This window comes from Rhinopithecus roxellana, chromosome 6 (genome assembly GCF_007565055.1).
Source record: "Rhinopithecus roxellana isolate Shanxi Qingling chromosome 6, ASM756505v1, whole genome shotgun sequence".
In the NCBI taxonomy this organism is placed as follows: domain Eukaryota; kingdom Metazoa; phylum Chordata; class Mammalia; order Primates; family Cercopithecidae; genus Rhinopithecus; species Rhinopithecus roxellana.
The window spans coordinates 77,425,654-77,444,933 of NC_044554.1; the positions used below are offsets into that span (position 1 = coordinate 77,425,654).

The 19,280-nt window shown below is 55.6% G+C and overlaps 2 protein-coding genes across 3 annotated transcripts; both read left to right on the top strand.

Annotated features, from left to right (window-relative positions):
- Window positions 1–3,131: 3,131 nt before the first annotated feature.
- FIS1 (fission, mitochondrial 1) lies at window positions 3,132–10,148 on the top strand. Its single transcript, XM_010387402.2, has 5 exons — window positions 3,132–3,289; window positions 4,119–4,251; window positions 8,557–8,633; window positions 9,532–9,637; window positions 9,854–10,148. Exons 1-5 carry the CDS (start codon window positions 3,245–3,247, stop codon window positions 9,949–9,951), a joined length of 459 nt encoding a protein of 152 aa, XP_010385704.1. The 5' UTR covers window positions 3,132–3,244; the 3' UTR covers window positions 9,952–10,148.
- A 144-nt stretch (window positions 10,149–10,292) lies between these two features.
- Window positions 10,293–17,693, top strand: CLDN15 (claudin 15). Of its 2 annotated transcripts, none has more exons than XM_010387401.2 (6): window positions 10,293–11,854; window positions 11,966–12,440; window positions 15,322–15,486; window positions 16,872–16,953; window positions 17,062–17,178; window positions 17,267–17,693. In XM_010387401.2, exons 2-6 carry the CDS (start codon window positions 12,224–12,226, stop codon window positions 17,370–17,372), a joined length of 687 nt encoding a protein of 228 aa, XP_010385703.1. In that variant the 5' UTR covers window positions 10,293–11,854; window positions 11,966–12,223; the 3' UTR covers window positions 17,373–17,693. The 2 variants fall into 2 exon arrangements, with proteins under 2 accessions (XP_010385703.1, XP_030788601.1); XM_030932741.1 differs by having other exon boundaries at window positions 12,006–12,440.
- The last annotated feature ends 1,587 nt before the right edge of the window (window positions 17,694–19,280 follow it).

The following is a 19,280-nucleotide window of genomic DNA, read 5'->3' on the forward strand; positions in this document are numbered from 1 at the left end:
CCCTGCCAGTGTTTGCCTCCCGTCTTCAATACTGTTTTCAGTCATCTGCCTCATATTGTGTCCATCTTTTTTTTTTTTTTTTTTTGAGACGGAGTTTAGCCCTTGTTGCCTAGGCTGGAGTGCAGTGGTGCAATCTCAGATCACTGCAACCTCCACCTCCCGGGTTCAAGAGATTCTCCTGCTTCAGCCTCCCGAGTAACTGGGATTACAGGCATCCGCTACCACACCCGGCTAATGTTTTGTATTATTATTATTTTTTTTTTTTTTTGAGACGGAGTCTTGCTCTGTCGCCCGGGCTGGAGTGCAGTGGCCAGATCTCAGCTCACTGCAAGCTCCGCCTCCCGGGTTTACGCCATTCTCCTGCCTCAGCCTCCCGAGTAGCTGGGACTACAGGCGCCGCCACCTCGCCTGGCTAGTTTTTTGTATTTTTTTAGTAGAGACAGGGTTTCACCATGTTAGCCAGGATGGTCTCGATCTCCTGACCTCGTGATCCGCCCGTCTCGGCCTCCCAAAGTGCTGGGATTACAGGCTTGAGCCACCGCGCCCGGCCTATTTTTCAATTAAAAAGTAAACTTCAGTGTCCAAAATGCAAACTTGGGGAGGGCAGAAAGATCACATACAAGGCTGTCACTTCACACTTGGAGAGTTGCACAGCAGCGGGCAGAGGCGCTCCTCATTTCACAGACGATGGGGCAGCCGGGCAGAGTAACTCACTTCCCAGATCGTGCAGGGGCCAGGCAGAGGCGCTCCTCACTTCCCAGATGGTGGGGCTGCAGGGCAGAGGCGCTCCTCACTTCCCAGATGGGGCCGGGCAGAGGCGCTCCTCACTTTCCAGAGGTAGGCAGAGGCGCTGCTCACTTCCCAGACAGTGCTGGGGCCAGACAGAGGCGCTCCTCACATCCCAGATGGTGCAAGGGCCAGGCAAAGGTGCTCCTCACTTCCCAGACAGCAGAGGCGCTCTTCACTTCCCAGATGGTCGGTGGCGGGTCAGGGGCGCAGTTTTTTGTATTTTTAGTAGAGATGGAATTTCATCACGTTGGCCAGACTGGTCTTGAACTCCTGACCTCGGGTGATGCACCTGCTTTGGCCTCCCAGAGTGCTGGGATTACAGGTGTGAGCCACTGCGCCCTGCCCTAGTGTCCTCTGTGCCTACCCCAAGGCCCAGGCAAAATCAGGTGCTCTATATGTCTCTGAATGAATGTGAAGTCTTCTCCTTGAGGCTTATGCTAGTGTGCATCAGGGAGCCAGTTCCCCAACCTGGGGATTCTCTCAAGGCTTACAGAGCTCATTGTATCAGTCATTTCAACCATCCAAGCCAAATAGGGAAGAACAACTCTTGCCTTTCTAACTCACGAGACTATAAAGAGAAAAAAATATAAGAGGCTTGGCTGGGTGCAGTGGCTCATGCCTGTAGCCCCAGCAGTTTGGGAGGCTGAGGCAGGCTGATCACCTGAGGTCAAGAGTTTCAGACCAGCCTAGCTAACATGGTGAAACCCCATCTCTGCTAAAAATACAAAAATTAGCTGGGTGTGGTGGCCGATACCTGTAATCCCAGCTACTTGAGAGGCTGAAACAAGAGAATCGCTTGAACCCAGGAGGCGGAGGTTGCAGTGAGCTGAGACTGTGCCAGTGCACTCCAGCCTGGGTGACAGATGGAGACACTGTCTCAAAACAAAACAAAACAAAAAAAATTACCTGGGTGTGGTGGTACACACCTGTAGTCCTAGCTTCTTGGGAGACTAAGGCAGGAGGATTGCAGGAGCGCAGGAGGTCAAGGCTGCAGTGAGCTATGATTGCGCCCTCCAGCCTGGGCCACAGAGTGACCATCTCTAAAAAATAATAAAAATTAAAGAGGCTTTGCAAAAGCGGAACGTGTCTGGATGATTATCCCCTGCATGTGCAGTGCCTTGTTTACAATTAATTTGCTTTTCCCGTGTTTATTCAACAAATATTTATTGAGCACTCACTTTGTGCCAAGCCCTGTGCTAGACGCTAGATAAGCAAGATAAGACTCTGCCCTCAAGGAGCTTACACTCCAGTGTGACTCAAGGGAAAAAGAATTTGAAAGTTGCTACCTACCCAGTCCCCTCACTGCACAGAAACTGAAGCCAGAGGTGTCCACACCTTTCTCCTTCCCATGCTCTGATAGCTCCTCTCTGCTAAGCTCCCCATTGCCCGTGACCCCATGTGTCAGGTTTCCTGCCTGGGGTATACTCAGAAAATGGTTCATGTAAATAATATTGAAAAGATTGGACCTTCTCTGCAAAGAATGGGGCCGTTGCTTTTTGAAAAACTTCCTGTTGATAGTGTCTCCTTTTTTTTTTTTTTTTTTTTTTTTTTTTTAACCTTCTCTGCATTAATTATTCTAGCTATCAATTCTTCCACTCAATAGTGTCTCCTATGACTACCCCAATTTCTGGCTGTGTGGTTTACAGATCCAGTTGTCTCTGCTCTTGCATTGTGAGAGTCAACAGAGGCCCAAGAAACCCCGATACTAGTTTCCTGCTGTTGGTGGGTTTTTTGAGACAAGGTCTCTGTCGCCCAAGCTGGAGTGCAGTGGAGTGCAGCCTCAAACTCCTGGGCTCAAGCGATCCTCCTGCCTCAGCCGCCCCAGTAGCTGGGAGTACAGGTGCACGCCACCACGCCGGTTAATTTTTTAAAACATTTTGTAGAGATAGGGTCTCGCTGTGTTGCTCAGGCTGGTCTTGAACTCCTGGCCTCCAGCGATCTTCCCGCCACTACCTCCCAAGGTGTTGGGGTTACAGGCGTGAGCCACGCGCTCGGTCCCGCGTTCTAGTTACGATTTTGTTGCAGGCGGTGAAAAGTCATGTGGCCTCCAAGGTCCTAGATTTCTGAGGGGCGTCAGCTTGGCAGCCTAATGTAAAGTGATCTCCGACTGGCTACCCACCCTCCGCTTTTTGCTGTTTTCATCCTGGGGGCTAACCGCTAAGACACAGCCTCCAGGTTCCCTAGGGAAGCCTCCGCGGAGGAAGGCACCGACTGGAGCACCCGGGAAGACCCACCTGGGGAAAGTCTCCCTACGTGCAGTCTGCGTGCTGAAGGGGCCGGCCGGGCCTGCGTACTAGCGTCCCGCCGGTCTTGCTGCGCTGAGAGGAAGGGGCGGGGCGTCGCCAGGTCGTGCCCGCATCCGCCGGACGCCGGAAGTGGCTCTCCGCCCCTGCCACTGGGCCATGGAGACTGTGGCACAGTAGATTGTAGTGTGAGGCTCGCGGGGGCAGTGGCCATGGAGGCCGTGTTGAACGAGCTGGTGTCTGTGGAGGACCTGCTGGTGAGGCCTGGCCCGGACAGAGGGAAAGGGAAGGTCGGAGGGCGGGTCCTGAGGAGAGTCAGGTATGGGCCGAACCCTCCTCCCGGCATCGGCTTGGCCGAGGGAAGCTGAACTACGGCTCCCGGCAGCCTCCACAGCGTCTGGCTCCTGCCCGGAGGGCCCGCTATGCTGCAGAGGCTCCTGGGAGTTGTAGTGTCCTGATCCCCCACGTACGGGCCTGTTGCCCGACCGTGGTTAGACTGACGGGTTCTGGGATCATGCAGGAGCTGTGAGCTCAGGGCGCTCCTTCAGCGGTGGAGGAATACAGTGACCATCAGAAGGCGTCACCTATTACTGCGTCCGGCACGGTGCTAAGGCATCGCATGCCAGATCTCAGTCCTTGTAGCCCTAGGAGGTAGACACAACTTCTATTCCTGGACAGTAAAAGGTCCAGGCCCGGCAGGGTGGGGCAGGATGGGGCCAGCAGCCTCAAATGAGGACCGCGTGGGCTGTTGTTGAGCAGTTCTGACAGTGTGTTTACTGTTTGGCCGCCGGGGTCAGCTGCTCTGGGAGCGGTTCCTGGAGCTGCCACCAGGTGGCATCTCCGCTCGGTACCGCCGCGGGGAGGGGAGACCAGGGGCATCTGTCCCAAGAGCTGGCCCACAGGCCAGGAGGAGCCGAAAGCCTGGGTCCCGGGCATGGAGATAGCAGACGCTGGGGTGCCAGATACCGAGACCCACGTGGGAAAGGAGGCAGAGCCAGGGATATGGGGTGTGACTGACACCATGTCCAGATAGAGAATGGTTGACGCCCTTTATTTCTAAATGATTCCTTTCTTCCCCTGTGGCAGAAATTTGAAAAGAAATTTCAGTCTGAGAAGGCAGCAGGCTCGGTGTCCAAGAGCACACAGTTTGAGTACGCCTGGTGCCTGGTGCGGAGCAAGTACAATGATGACATCCGTAAAGGCATCGTGCTGCTCGAGGGTGAGGCGCTGTACTCTCCCCTTCCCGCTGCCATCTGGGCTGCTGTACCATGTGGGTCCCCGTAGTCCAGGCACCTCTCAGTTGTCTCCGGTAGATTTACAGCACCAAGGGCTATACTTAGCTTGACGTCTCCCAGTGAACTTTTGGCTACTTACCGCCCACCATTGTTTTGCCAGACGGAGTCATAGCTTGTCAGTTCCCCCAGGACTGTCTTGATCTGGGAAAGTGACTTGAGGTCACGCAACTAGTAAGTTCATGGCTGAATTGGGACTAGAAGGTCCCGTTTTGTGAGACCTAGGCCCGTGCCCTTCCCCCAACACCACCACCATGTTGCTTAGTTAGCAGCTACTGAGAATCTTCTGTGGCATGGAAGAGGCCCAGAGGACTGTCCTACAAAATTGTGAGCACATAGTGCTTTTTGTTTTTTGTTTTTGTTTGAGAGGGAGTCCTGCTCTGTCTCCCAGGCTGGAGTACAGTGGCGCTGTCTCAGCTCACTGCAGCCGTCCTCTCCCGGTTCAAGCAATTCTCCTGCCTCAACATCCTGAGTAGCTGGATTACAGGCGCCCACTACCACGCCCGGCTAATTTTTGTATTTTTAGTAGGGACAGGATTTCACCTTGTTGGTCAGGCTGGTCTCGAACTCCTGACCTCAGGTGATCTGCCCACCTCGGCCTCCCAAAGTGTTGGGATTACAGGCGTGAGCCACCGCGTCCAGCCAGATGTGCTTTTTGGATTAGAACCCTATTTCCCATTGGTTTTGTGTGGGTCATCATTTGTCAGAGGCCACAATACTTAATCACTTAATTTCTCTGTACCTCCTTTCTTTTGTTCCTTTTTTTTTTTTTTTTTTTTTTTTTTTTTTTTTTTTTAAGGCAGAGTCTCGCTCTGTCGCCCGGACTGGAGTGCAGTGGCCGGATCTCAGCTCACTGCAAGCTCCGCCTCCCGGGTTTAAGCCATTCTCCTGCCTCAGCCTCCGGAGTAGCTGGGACTACAGGCGCCCGCCACCTCGCCCTGCTAGTTTTTGTATTTTTAGTAGAGACGGGGTTTCACCGTGTTAGCCAGGATGGTCTCGATCTCCTGACCTCGTGATCCGCCCGTCTCGGCCTCCCAAAGTGCTGGGATTACAGGCTTGAGCCACCGCGCCTGGCCTCTTTTGTTCAAGTAATCATTTATAAGCACATAGTCAGTGTACAGCCATCCCTCTGTAGCCATGGGGGATTGGTTCTAGGAACCCCGCCCCCACAAATACCAATAGCCATCAAAGTCCCTTGTATAAAATGTTGTGGTATTTACATGTAACCTGTGCACTTTCTCGTACATACTTTCATTCATCTGTAGATTACTTATAATACCAAATACAATGTAAATGCTGTGTAAATAGTATACTATATTGTTTAGGGAATAATGGCAAGAAAAAAAGGTGTGTTCATGTTCAGTACATATGCAACTATCTTTTTTTTTTTTCCTGAGTATTTTTGATCCATGTTTGTTGAATCCATGAATACAGAATGCCAACTGTGCTAGCAAAGGATGCCTATTGAAAATCTATAAAAATGAGGCCGGGCGCAGTGGCTCAAGCCTGTAATCCCAGCACTTTGGGAGGCCGAGATGGGTGGATCGCGAGGTCAGGAGATCGAGACCATCCTGGCTAACACGGTGAAACCCCGTCTCTACTAAAAATACAAAAAACTAGCCGGGCGAGGTGGCGGGCGTCTGTAGTCCCAGCTACTCCGGAGGCTGAGGCAGGAGAATGGCGTAAACCCGGAGGCGGAGCTTGCAGTGAGCTGAGATCCGGCCACTGCACTCCAGCCCGGGCGACAGAGCAAGACTCCGTCTCAAAAAAAAAAAAAAAAAAAAAAAAAGAAAATCTATAAAAATGAGGCCGGGCGCAGTGGCTCAAGCCTGTAATCCCAGCACTTTGGGAGGCCGAGATGGGTGGATCGCGAGGTCAGGAGATCGAGACCATCCTGGCTAACACGGCGAAACCCTGTCTCTACTAAAAAATACAAAAAACTAGCTGGGCGAGTTGGCGGGCACCTGTAGTCCCAGCTACTCGGGAGGCTGAGGCAGGAGAATGGCGTAAACCCGGGAGGCGGAGCTTGCAGTGAGCTGAGATCTGGCCACTGCACTCCAGCCTGGGCAACAGAGCGAGACTCCGTCTCAAAAAAAAAAAAAAAAGAAAATCCATAAAAATGGCCGCGCACAGTGACTCACACCTGTAATCCCAGCACTTTGGGAGGCCAAGGCAGGCCGATCACAAGGTCAGGAGTTCAAGACCAGCCTGATCAACATGGTGAAATCCTGTCTCTACTAAAAATATGAAAATTAGCTGGGTGCGCACCTGTAATCCCAGCTACTCAGGAGGCTGAGGCAGGAGAATCACTTGAACTCGGGAGACAGGTTGCAGTGAGCCAAGATCACGCCATTGCACTCCAGCCTGGGCAACAGAACGAGACTCTGTCTCAAAGGAAAAAAAAAAATCTATAAAAGACTCTTTCTTAAAAGATACAAATAATTTTACCCTATGTTTGTCTACTTCGGCAATTCAAATTTTCAGGTTTATTCTACAGCAGGGTGTAGCTGTAGAAGAAACAGCCTCTCTAAGTGATTATCAACAAATTCTAGTGCATAGAGTACAGTTATCCTCTGGGAAGTCTCTGAATTAAGAAAGTCAGGTGGGACCAGGCACTGTGGCTCACGCGTGTAATCTCAGCACTTTGAGAGGCTAAGTCCAGAGGATGGCTTGAAGACAGGAATTCGAGACCATCTGGCCTATCTCTATAACAAAAATTTTTAAATTAGCCAGGTGTGGTGGTGTGTGCTTATAGTCCCAGCCACTTGGGAGGCTGAGGCAGGAGGATCAGTGACCCCAGGAGTTCGAGGCTGCAGTGAACCATGGACGTGCTACTGTGCTCCAGACTGAGTGACAGAGTGAGACCATCTCCTTTTTTTTTTTTTTTTTTTTTTTTTTTTTTGCAAAACAGAGTTTCAGTCTTGTTGACCAGGCTGGTGTGTGCAATGGCGCAATCTTGGCTCACCACAACCTCCGTTTACTGGGTTCAAGCAATTCTGCTGCCCCACCCTCCTGAGTAGCTGGGATTACAGGCATGTGCCAACACGCCTGGCTAATTTTGTATTTTTAGTAGATACGGGGTTTCTCCATGTTGGTCAGGCTGGTCTCAAACTCCTGACCCCAGGTGATCCACCCGGCTCAGCTTCCCAAAGTGCTGGGATTACAGGCGTGAGCCACCGCTCACAGCCAAGAAAAAAAAAAAAGGAAGGAAGACAAAGTCAGGTGGGATCTTTGGGGAAGGCTGATTGAAGGCAAGTTTTGAGCTATTTTTGTAAAGGGGGATTTTTTTTTTTTTTTTTTTTTTTTTTGAGAAGGAGTCTCGCTCTGTCACCCAGGCTGGAGTGCAGTGGCCAGATCTCAGCTCACTGCAAACTCCGCCTCCCGGGTTTACGCCATTCTCCTGCCTCAGCCTCCCGAGTAGCTGGGACTACAGGCGCCCGCCACCTCGCCCGGCTAGTTTTTTGTATTTTTTTAGTAGAGACGGGGTTTCACCGTGTTAGCCAGGATGGTCTCGATCTCCTGACCTCGTGATCCGCCCGCCTCGGCCTCCCAAAGTGCTGGGATTACAGGCTTGAGCCACCGCGCCCGGCCAAGGGGGATTTTTTTAAACAATAATTGGACAGCAGGCAGTTTAATTAAAACCACAACAGCAGCACTTTGGGAGGCCGAGGCGGGCAGATCACTTGACGTCAGGAGTTTGAGACCAGCCTGGCCAACATGGTGAAACTCCATCTCTACTGAAAATACAAAAATTAGCCCGGCGTGATGGCGGGCACCTGTAACTCCAGCTGCTCGGGAAACTGAGGCAGGAAAATCGCTTGAACCTGGGAGGCGAAGGTTGCAGTGAGCTGAGATGACGCCATTGCACTCCCGCCTCGGCAACGAGTGAAACTCCGTCCAAAAAAAAAAAAAACACAGCAGATGCCAAAACTGAGTCGTGCTGCCTTTGGCTTCTCCAGGGCCCCAATTTCCTCATTTCAGTTGGATGGACCAGTTGACTGTAATGATGCTAAAGGGATGTTCTGTCACTGGTGTTGGGGCAGCTGGGGTTCATCCTGCTCCAGAGCTCTGGCTAGGGTGCTGGGAGTGACTGGATCTGAAAGGGAGGCTTAGAACCGTGACCCTCCCAGGATCACAGAGGCATTCAGAGAGTGCAAGGGGCCTCTGGGACAGAGTATTAGGAAAGTATTAGGAAAGAAGCATTTCTCACTCTCTTCTCTGCCCCACCCCAGAGCTGCTGCCCAAAGGGAGCAAGGAGGAACAGCGGGATTATGTCTTCTACCTGGCCGTGGGGAACTACCGGCTCAAGGTGAGATGGGGCCCCAGTTCCCTTCACCCTCCTCTGGGGCTACAGGACCTTAATGCGTTCTCCAGGGTGGATCCCTGGACAGCAGGAAGGCTGAAGGGGTGCAGATGTGCAGAGCGGTGTCAGATGAGGACTCCAAGGGAAGATCAGAGTGGCGAGGGTGTGGGGAGGAAGGTGACGTCAAGAGATTGGGTGCAGGCCCCAGCCTTGCACTGTTATCTCCCGCAGAGTTGGGGTTGTTTGTGGACTCTATTCTGTGGGGTGGGGCTGGAGGGAGGGAGGGGGTGGAGGTCGAGGGAGGAGCCCCCAGGGCTGAAGAAGGGAAGGCCCTTCAAGTGGGCAGGAGGAGTGGTGGATACTGAGGTGTAGCTGGCCCGGTGGCTCACACCTGTAATCCCAGCTACTCAGGAGGCTGAGGCGAGAGGACTGCTTGAGCCTGGGAGTTTGAGGCTGCAGTGAGCTGTGATTGCAATGCTGCCCTCCAGCTTGGGCAACAGAGCAAGACTGCATCTCTTATTTTTTCTTTTTTTTTTCTTTTTTTTTTGAGACGGAGTCTCGCTCTGTCCCCCAGGCTGGAGTGCAGTGGCTGGATCTCAGCTCACTGCAAGCTCCGCCTCCCGGGTTCACGCCATTCTCCTGCCTCAGTCTCCCGAGTAGCTGGGACTACAGGCGCCCGCCACCTCGCCTGGCTAGTTTTTTGTATTTTTTTTAGTAGAGACGGGGTTTCACTGTGTTAGCCAGGATGGTCTCGCTCTCCTGACCTCGTGATCCGCCCGTCTCAGCCTCCCAAAGTGCTGGGATTACAGGCTTGAGCCACCGTGCCCGGCCCTCCGCATCTCTTATTTAAAAAAAAAAAAACCACTGAGGTGTGTTTGACGCGTGCCTGTCTCCCCGAGTGCAGGAATACGAGAAGGCCTTAAAATATGTCCGCGGGTTGCTGCAGACAGAGCCCCAGAACAACCAGGCCAAGGAACTGGAGCGGCTTATTGACAAGGCCATGAAGAAAGGTGACAGCCTCGGCCCCTTTGTTCAGCCCTGCTCTTCCCCATGCCTGGGCACTTTGTTCTCTCTGTAAATGAACCCCTGCAGGCAGCCCCTCAGCCCCACCCCTTCCAGTCCTTAGAGCCCCTTGCCCTGCGACTCCAGGTAGGGGTGTGCCTCTGTTGAGGAGCAGGGCTGGCGGAAGGGGACGGGCTCCTGACACTGTCCCTTTCCTTCCCCAGATGGACTCGTGGGCATGGCCATCGTGGGAGGCATGGCCCTCGGTGTGGCGGGTCTGGCCGGACTCATCGGACTTGCTGTGTCCAAGTCCAAATCCTGAAGGAGGCGTGGGAGCCCATGGAGAACGCTCCAGGAGGGCCCATCCATCCTCGCTGTCCCTTCCCTGTTCTCCCCCTGCACCCCTGTCTCTGTCCTCTGTGGCCTTCAACTAACTTCTGCTCCCCTGAGACCCGTTCTTCAGCCCCAAATCATGTGCTTTGGGATGAGTGTAAATAAAACGGGGCTATGGCTTGGGAACCCCCGTGTCTGCATTGAGGGGAGGGGAGGGTTCCGAACGCTGGGCACAGGGGCGGAGGTGTCACTCCTGGTTTTCTCCGGCCCCTGCCCTTCAGGTTGGCACGGGGTTCTTTGTCCACTGCACAGCCCAGAGCCCACACCCCTCCTTCCTCCCTTTCCTGAAGCCACATCCTTGAGAGTGCCGGGCAGCTTGGAGACACAGGGCTTTTCTATGGTCCCAGAGTTGTGAGAGGAGGCAGTGACTGGAGCAGGGGTGGGCAGAACTGCAGGGTCAGGCCGGGCTTCAGGCCTGCGTTCTCCTCTGACCTACTCAGCTGCCTCTGTGGACTTTTCCACAGCAAGCCCCCGTGGCTTCCTCCTCCCCGACCTCCCCTCCCCTCCCTTTTTCTTCCTGTGGCCTCCCCTTCCTCCTACCTCCTCCTCCTCCGGGGATGGGGGGGCCCGGTGCGGGAAGGAATCCTGCATCTGGTATGGAGTAGGCGGGGGTCCTGGGAGGGGTCAGAGCCCAGGGCGCCCCAGCTCTCACCTGTGGGCTGGAAGGTCAGGACTCCGCCCCACCTGGCCAGTTTCGCCCCCTCGTGCCAGGCTCGGCATGGGCCTGTTTTGCTTCACTGCATACCTCTCGTTCCACAGCCCAGGCCAACTCAGCCAGGAGTGGGGAGGAGACACCTGAGGGGAGACCAGAGAAGCCCAGGGAGGCCGGAGAAGCCCAGCAGGGCCGTAGGACCAGGGAGGTGTGCAGCCAGCACTGATGGCCCCCAGGGACAGATGCCTAGGAAACTGGAGCAGGAGATAAGAGTGTCCACCCTGGGACAGGTGCTCTGCACTGGCTCGGGACGGGAACCCAGAGGCTGCTAATCCATCATCATTAACGAATAGAGTGGGTGACAGTCCCGATAACTGGGAACAGGTTGCAGAACTTAGCCACAGGATCACGCTCCAGGCTCGGCAGCAGGACCAGCTCGATGCTGAATCAAAGATCAACTTAGGAGGAAATTTGAGTTTTGGGCGAGAGCGACTCCCTGGTGGCCTCACTCAGCCCTGCAGGCACTCACATCCAGGACAGTCCCCGGTGCTGAGCGCTGGTTATGTGCAGGGGGCTTGACTCCCTGGTCCCAACGAGGTCTTAGTGTGTTGCCCAGGCTGGTCTTGAACCCTTGAGTTCAAGTAGTCCTCTTAGCCCAGCCTCCCAAAGTGCTAGGATTACAGGCGAGAGCCACTGTGCCTGACCCCTGGTCCCAGTTCTCAGGATAGCCCATGCAGTAAGCAGTCGGGTCTGTCATTGACAGAGCAGAAGCAGGCTCAGGGGACTAACACTCCCTGCCTGAGTTCCCTGGTGAATGGATTGTGGGGCCGAGTTCCAGTCCAGGCTGGATGGAGCCCAGAGCTGTGGGTCTCCCATTCTCCCGTCCCCTCATTCCAGCTTCGTCTTCCTTGAGACTCACATGCCCCAACCCCTCAGTCTGCGAGTATCTTAGATTGTTCTCACGGTCCCTCCATCCTTCTCCACTGAAGGCTGCTGTTCATTCTTTCTCTGTCTCTGTCCCTTACTGCTCTCACGTCTGTCTCTATCATCTTTTCACTCCTTGTCCCTCTTACTCCGTTCTCTGGCCCCCAAAGAAAGCTGAGTCAGACAGATGCTTCCCCTCAGTTCCCAGTACCTCCCCTGGGGGCCCCTCGTTGGCTGTATCGTCAGTGGCTCCAGGGTAAGTCTGCCCCCCCACCCTCGTGGGGCGGGGAGCCGGGGCAGCCCAGAGGCTGGGGGGAGGGGGTGGACTTTTGGCCCGTTTCGGTTATTCCCTCCATCTCGTCAACAGCTGCCGCGCGCAGGCTTAGCTCATTCCTCTGACCTGCCAGGAAGCAGAGAAAACCCAGAGAGAAGGAGGGAGGCAGAAACCTGGAGGCAGAAAGTGGAGACGGACCTGAGCCCGAGGAAGACACAGGCAGAGGCCGAGGTTGATTCCACCCCAGCCTGTCCAGACAACTCTCCTTAGCCGCAGCCCCTTCCAGTTCCCTAGGGGTTCTGCCCCTCCCCCTCTCTGGGGCACCAGTCCCCCAGGGCCCTGCATCCCACCATGTCGATGGCTGTGGAAACCTTTGGCTTCTTCATGGCAGCTGTGGGGCTGCTGATGCTGGGGGTGACTCTGCCAAACAGCTACTGGCGAGTGTCCACCGTGCACGGGAACGTCATCACCACCAACACCATCTTCGAGAACCTCTGGTTTAGCTGTGCCACCGACTCCCTGGGCGTCTACAACTGCTGGGAGTTCCCGTCCATGCTGGCCCTCTCTGGTATGGGGTGGGGAGCGCTCCAGGGGGAGAGGGCGGCGGGGAAAAGCTGCAGAGACCCCAGGGGAGGGCGGGTACTGCCATGAGGATGCAGGGAGCCCTGGATTAAGCTCTGGGGGTCTGGGTTCCTGCAGCCAGGAGGGCTGGGGACGGCCCCTGCCTAGAACTGAAGACCTTGCCACACGTGGCCCCCTGCGCTAGTGTGGCACTTTTAGCTGTTACAGGTGCAGGCACCGGAATCAGACCCCCCTTTCCCAGCCCTGTGCCGTGGGCAAATGATGAAACCAGCCTCATCTCACCCACCTGTAGGGTCAGGGTGAGAGTCCCAGTTCCCAGGTGACTGAGAAAGTGCAGAATGTTAATGGGATGTTAACACACACAGGCACTCAGTACAGTTGAGCATGTGTTGGGGATGGGATTGCTGGGGTGGGCAGGGGGAGGCGGCCCCATCTTGGATTCTTGTAGGTTGATCAACTTCCAGGCTCCACAGCCTCCCCAGCCTCACTGTGGGGGCACTGGTCTCCTTGTCCAGCTAATGTCTAAAGGGCCCCTGTGAAGGGAGGCATCTTGCAACTTGCAGGTTGAGCGTCCGCTTTAAGGAGGCGGTGTGTGTGCAGGTGTGTGGGTCTTTTCAGGGTCTTAGAGGGCTGGAGCCGACAGCTCTTTGGGCCCAGGGCAGTTCTTTCTGTGGCTGCGGCAGCTTCCCACTCCCTGCTCCCCGCTAGGATGAGGCCACCCCACTGTTTCTCCAGGGCAGTCTCCTTTCCATCTGCCCCATGCCAGAGACCAAGCGCGGGTGACTATGAACTGCATGTGGTGCCGCTGCACGCCCTCCTGGGTCCCTCAGGGCCAGTCCGCTCACCAGGCACCGTGTGGCAGGGAAGGAGCCAAAGGCGACACTGGGTGTGAAGCGGGGCTTGAGAGCTCATCCCTGGGGATGTCAGAGCTGCTCTGAGCAGTTAGGGGGCCTGGGTGGGTCTCCTGTGCTCCCACTACTCCCAGCCCCTCCTGAGGCAGCGGCAGAGGCTTTGTGTTTTCATCCATCTCTCCAGGACTGACTGTGTTCAGGGCTGGTGCCCCTCCCCCCCAAAAAAAACTCTATAAAAGCTGAGTACAATCTGGGCCAGAAGCCCAGAGTGCTGAGTGGCCAGAAGGGACACTGGAGGCAGCCCCTACACCCACTTCCCAGACAGATCATACTGTGAGGAAGGGGCTCTGCTGTAAGCCTGCACACCTGAGAGAGGCACCCCTGGGAACTGCATGAATGACAGTGCCAGAGTCCCCAGGACACGGGGGTAGAGGGTGGCTGGGTTCCGGGCCTTGGGCTAGGTGCTTCCACCTACATTATTTCCACGGTGGGGAAGTAGAGGGAATCTTTTACAGAAGCTGAAAAGCCTTGGCAAGGTGCAGCACCCCACCCCAAGTCACATAGGCAGGAGAGGGGAGCCGGGATTCAGACTCCACGGCTGGGGTGGTCCTGGGAGAGAGACCTGACTTGTGTCTCCCAACCGTGCTCCCCAACCCCTGGCCATGCAGCCCGTGTGCCCCAGGCTCTTCGATAATCTCTCCATTGACTGCTAGAGCCACCTGGGGACTCAGACTCGTGTGGGCCCCAGAGGGAGTGGCTGGGAGGAAGAAAGTGCTCCTGGAGAACTTTGCCCCTCCTGCCTACCCCCCCACTCTGCACCCTGCATCTCCTGGCAGGGGCCCAGCCTTTCCCCTTCAGCACCAACGGTTATGCCCCACCCGGGAAAGGGGTGCAAGGTCCTTGGAATGCTTGGCAACTATCAAAGACGGAGAAGGGAGGAGAAGGGGGAAGCAAGAGGGAGCCAGCAGTCTCCTTCAGGCCTGAGAAAAGGGAAACTGAGGCACTGAAAGACTGAGCTAGACTGACTTGGATGGGTCCTGGGCCCAGGATTCCACCTAGATCCGAAACTCGACCACTTGTGGTGGTCCTGAGCTACTCAGGAGGCTGAGCAGGAGGATCGCCTGCACCCAGGAGTTCAATCAAGGCTGCAGTGGTGAGCTGTGGTGGTGCTACTGCACTCCGGCCTGGGCGACAAAGCAAGACCCTGTCTCTAAAACTGCCCTAGACCCTCTGCTATACAGCACTGCTGCCCCCTACCTGTTATTCCAGGAAGAAACCAGGTCAAAATGTGCAGCACTGGGCTAGGACAGTGGGAAGGACTTGGAGTGGAATCAGACGTGGGGAAGGCGACAGGGATGCTTAGCTGTGGTTTCTGTAATACCCAGTAACGCGAGAGTAACCTGATAGGGCAGCTGTTCTCAGTCAGGGGACTTTACACAATGATTGTCATGGCTTGTGGGGAGGGGGTTGCACCCCGTGGGTAGAGGCCAGGGAGGCTTCTGAACATCCCACAGTGCACAGGACAACCCCCAGAACAGAGTTACCCAGCTCAGGTGTCAAGAGTGCCCAGGAGAAACCTGTAATCCAGGCACAAGCAAAGCATGCCAGGTGCATGGGAGGAGTGGGGAGCGGGGTGGGAAGGGTCCAGATGCCGAAGGAGGGAGGGGTGACTGCAACTGGGTAGGCTGGAGGAGCCCAGGGAAAGGAGAGGACTTGGGGACTGTTAGGTACAAGAGAGCAAGAAGGTGAGGGGGGCCTGGTGCAGTGCCTCATTCCTGTAATCCCAGCACTTAGGGAAGCCGAGGCAAACAGATCACTTGGGGTCAGGAGTTCGAGACCAGCCTGGACAACATGGTGAAACCCTGTCTCTACTAAAAATACAAAAATTAGCTGGGCGTGGTGGTGCATGTCTGTAATCCTAACTACTGGGGAGGTTGAGGCAGGAGAATCACTTGAACCCGGGATTGCAGAGGGGAGGAGAAGGGGGGAAAGGCTGACGACTGTGCCTGCCCCCAGGGTATATTCAGGCCTGCCGGGCACTCATGATCACCGCCATCCTCCTGGGCTTCCTCGGCCTCTTGCTGGGCATAGCAGGCCTGCGCTGCACCAACATTGGGGGCCTGGAGCTCTCCAGGAAAGCCAAGCTGGCAGCCACTGCAGGGGCCTTCCACATTCTGGCTGGTAACTGGGGGAAGGTGATGGGGCGGGGCATGGCGGTGGGGGCCAGGGGTCCCCCTCTGCCACAGACTTCAGGCTGCTTTGTCCTCACCTCATCTCCAATTCCCGCTCCTCATGCTCACCTCCCCTACCCTGCTGCATGGACACCTGCTTACCCCTGCCTCATCCGTACTCCCCAAATCTGGCAGCAAATCAGCCCAACGGCAGTGTTTCTTGAGCTCCCAGTAGGGGCCAGCCACGGCCAGGTGTGGGAGGGACCTCAAAGATGACAGTGAGCGGCTGCCTCTGGGAGCTTACATCCTGGCTGGGGAGCAGAGTTAGAGTGCACACTGTGGCACACACACAGTGCACAACCACAGTACCATACCATGGGGCATGGTGGCTCATGCCTGTAATCCCAGCACTGTGGGAGGCTGAGGTGGGTGGATCACCTGAGGTCAGGAGTTCAAAACCAGCTTGGCCAACATGGTGAAACCCTGTCTTCACTAAAAATACTAAAAAAAAAAAAAACAAAAAAACAAAAATAAAAAATGCCAGGCATGGTGGCAGGCACCTGTAGTCCCACTGACTTGGAGGCTGAGGCAGGAGAATCACTTGAACCTGGGAGGTGGAGGTTGCAGTAAGCCAAGATTGTGCCACTGCACTCCAGCCTGGGTAAAAGAACGAGACTATCCAAAAAAAAAAAAAAAAAAAAAAAAAAAAAAAAAAGGCCAAGGCAGGAGAACTGGCTTGAGCCCAGGAGTTCCAGACCAGCCTGGGCAGCATAGTGAGACCCCATCTCAGCAAAAAAACACAATGCCATCTGGCCACCGCTTTTCAATTTGCAGAACATTTCTGCATCCATAGCGTCACAATAAGTCTTTGAGGTAGGGTGGGTATTTCTGTTTTCCAGAGGTAAAACAGGCCCAGAAAGGTCAGGAGGCTTGCAGGAGGACAAGCCCCTAGTGAGTAGGGTAGTGCTAGCCTGGGGGTCTTCCTGGCTTCAGGAAAGCATGACCCTGGGCTCCCAGGGCCCAGTTGGGCTTTCAAGGGTGGGCGGGATTTGGATGAGGCTCCATCTGGGTGAGGAGATGATGGGATGAAGGCCCTAGAGGTGGGCATGAACGAGGCAGGTCTGGGATCAAAGAGAGAAGAGGCAGGAGGAAGTGGAGGTAGTGGGAGATGAGCTGGATGGGCTGGAGTTGGGGGCCTAAGGGCTACCCTGAGAAGTTGACCCCAGGAAGGAGGAAGGCTTATAAACCGGGCTGGGGAGAAACGAATTGAGTGAAATTGCTGGTTTTGGACTTGATGCCCCCGTCCTACTCTGGGCAGCCCCTGCCTGCCTCTCCCCCTAAGCCCCCTTTCCCGCTATCCCTCCCCCTGGACTGGGGTCCTCCTCCGGTCCCCAGGTATCTGCGGGATGGTGGCCATCTCCTGGTACGCCTTCAACATCACCCGGGACTTCTTCGACCCCTTGTACCCCGGAACCAAGTGAGTGAGGGGACCCCACCCCCGCCTCGGGGCAGCGGATGGGACTCAGCCCTGCCCCCTGGCTGGTGCCTCACTGGTCCCACGCCCACGCGTCGCTTTTGTGCGCAGGTACGAGCTAGGCCCCGCACTCTACCTGGGCTGGAGCGCCTCCCTGATCTCCATCCTGGGTGGCCTCTGCCTCTGCTCCGCCTGCTGCTGCGGCTCTCACGAGGACGCCGCCGCCAGGTGAGCGGGGAGAGGCGCAGGCTGGGGCCGGGCAGGATTGGGGAGATGAGGGCCGCGCCCCGGCTCTGACCCGGGCCTCTCGCCGCAGCGCCCGGCTGCCCTACCAGGCTCCGGTGTCCGTGATGCCCGTCGCCACCTCGGACCAAGAAGGCGACAGCAGCTTTGGCAAATATGGCAGGAACGCCTATGTGTAGCAGCTCTGGCCCGTAGGGCCCACTGTCCTTCCCAGTGCCCCAAGGAGAGGGGTCCTGGCCTGGACCCATTCCCCTGTAGTAACCTCAGGGGCCGGCCACGCCCTGCTCCCGGAGCCCCGCCTGGGCCACGCCCCCGTGTCTTGCACTCCCGCGGCCCCTGCAGGTCAAGAACTGCTCTTGGGAAGTCGCATATCCCCCCCTGAGGCTGGATCCCTCATCTTCTGACCCTGGGTTCTGGGCTGTGAAGGGGATGGAGGTGTCCCCGCACGTTTGTATTCTGTATAAATACATGCATTAATAAATGTATATTGTGATCGTTCAGGGCTTGAAGGTGTCAGAAGCGGCCGGCCAAGCAAGGGGTGGGGGGTGGTGCCAGGAGTAGGTTCAGGTCTCGGACCCCAGACTGTCACCCTGTCCACCACTTTGGGGCTGTGTCGTACATCAAAACAGAAGAGGGGTTGCAAGTGACTTCGCGAGTGGCACATAATTGCTGGTAAGAGTCACCAAGGAGCAGATCCCGGAAGCCCCCGCTCCAGGAAACTGGAAATAGCAGAGATGACCCCTGGCCAGCCTGAGATGCCAAGCTGCTCCTTTCACTCTCCTCGCCGGTCTAGTGCAGAGCTGCGTGCCCTGGGCCTGAGCGTGGATGGTTATCAGGAGTGATAAGCCTTTTGAAATTCTGTTTAACATTAACTTGGGACTGGTGCAGAGACTCTGGGGAAGGTACAGTACCTTCTAGAAGAGCCTCTGGAGGTCTGTCAGCAGGGGTGTGTGGGCACCTCGGTGGTGTCCACCTCAGACACAGTTCTGGGTTGTGGGTGGGTTTGCTGCAGGCCCACTGGGTGCTGAGCACAGAGCAGCACCCACTTAAGACAGGACAGTGAGACCAGGTGTGGTGGCTCATGCCTGTAATCCCAGCACTTTGGGAGGCTGAGGCAGGGGGTGGCAGGGGAGGATCACTTAAGGTCAGGAGTTCGAGACCACCCTGGCCAACATGGTGAAACTCCTTCTCTACTGAAAAAAAAAAAAAAAAAAAAAAAAATTAGCCGGGCATGTTGGTGCATGCCTATAGTCCCAGCTACTCAGGAGGCCAAGGCGGGAGGGTCGCTTGACCCCAGGAGTTGGAGGCTGCAGTGAGCTGTGATTGAACCACTGCACTCCAGCCTGGGCGACAGAGGGAGATCCTGTTTCATAAAAAAGAAAAAGAGAAAACAAAAGGACAATGAGGCCGCTAGGAAGAAGTCTGGTATCCAGTGAAGTGGGGAATGGAGCCCTATCCCAGCACTATCCTCTGCCATGTGAACAAGTGGCCAGTCCCTTGAGGAGCCTTGGATTCTGACCGCAGCCCCCTCCCCTTTCTCCTTCATCTCATTCATTCGCCCTCACCAACTCTCCCCTGGAATGGAGAAATCTGCATCGGCATTCCACCTGTGCCTCTCCCCTGAGCTTTGGAGGTACATGTATGTTCCTACTACGTGGGCTGCAGACACATCGAATTCATCACTTTCCACAGAGCTGCAGTCCCCATCATCCCTGTCACCAGCATGGCCCAGATCTCTGTCTGCAGATGGACAACCTCTCCCTCCCCTCTGCTCCTCTCCTCTGTTCATTGCCAAATCCTCCTGACTCTCCCTCTATGGTGTTTTTCACACCCATCTACTTCTCTCCCTTCTCCACTGCCTGGTCCTGGGGCAGGCCCTCATCCCCTCCTGCCTACCCACTACAGGGTTCCCCCAACTGGGCATCTCAAGCACGGTTTTCCTAATGCACTCCTGGAGAACCACTGACCACCCTGCCTTGGCAGGTCCTGGCCCCGCTAGAAGAAAGCCCCAGTTATGAACTTGACATGCCGCCTGGCCCTAGCCCACCTTTCCATCCCCATTGCTCCCTTTCCTCTGGATAAACCGT

Excerpts from the sequence above, each read along its gene's own strand:
- CLDN15 (XM_010387401.2), top strand. The coding sequence starts at position 12,224 with ATGTCGATGGCTGTGGAAACCTTTGGCTTCTTCATGGCAGCTGTGGGG. Across the intron at positions 12,441-15,321 it reads GTCCATGCTGGCCCTCTCTG|GGTATATTCAGGCCTGCCGG; the intron begins GTATGGGGTGGG and ends GCCTGCCCCCAG. Across the intron at positions 15,487-16,871 it reads GGCCTTCCACATTCTGGCTG|GTATCTGCGGGATGGTGGCC; the intron begins GTAACTGGGGGA and ends TCCGGTCCCCAG.
- FIS1 (XM_010387402.2), top strand. The coding sequence starts at position 3,245 with ATGGAGGCCGTGTTGAACGAGCTGGTGTCTGTGGAGGACCTGCTG. Across the intron at positions 3,290-4,118 it reads TGTCTGTGGAGGACCTGCTG|AAATTTGAAAAGAAATTTCA; the intron begins GTGAGGCCTGGC and ends CCCCTGTGGCAG. Across the intron at positions 4,252-8,556 it reads AGGCATCGTGCTGCTCGAGG|AGCTGCTGCCCAAAGGGAGC; the intron begins GTGAGGCGCTGT and ends GCCCCACCCCAG.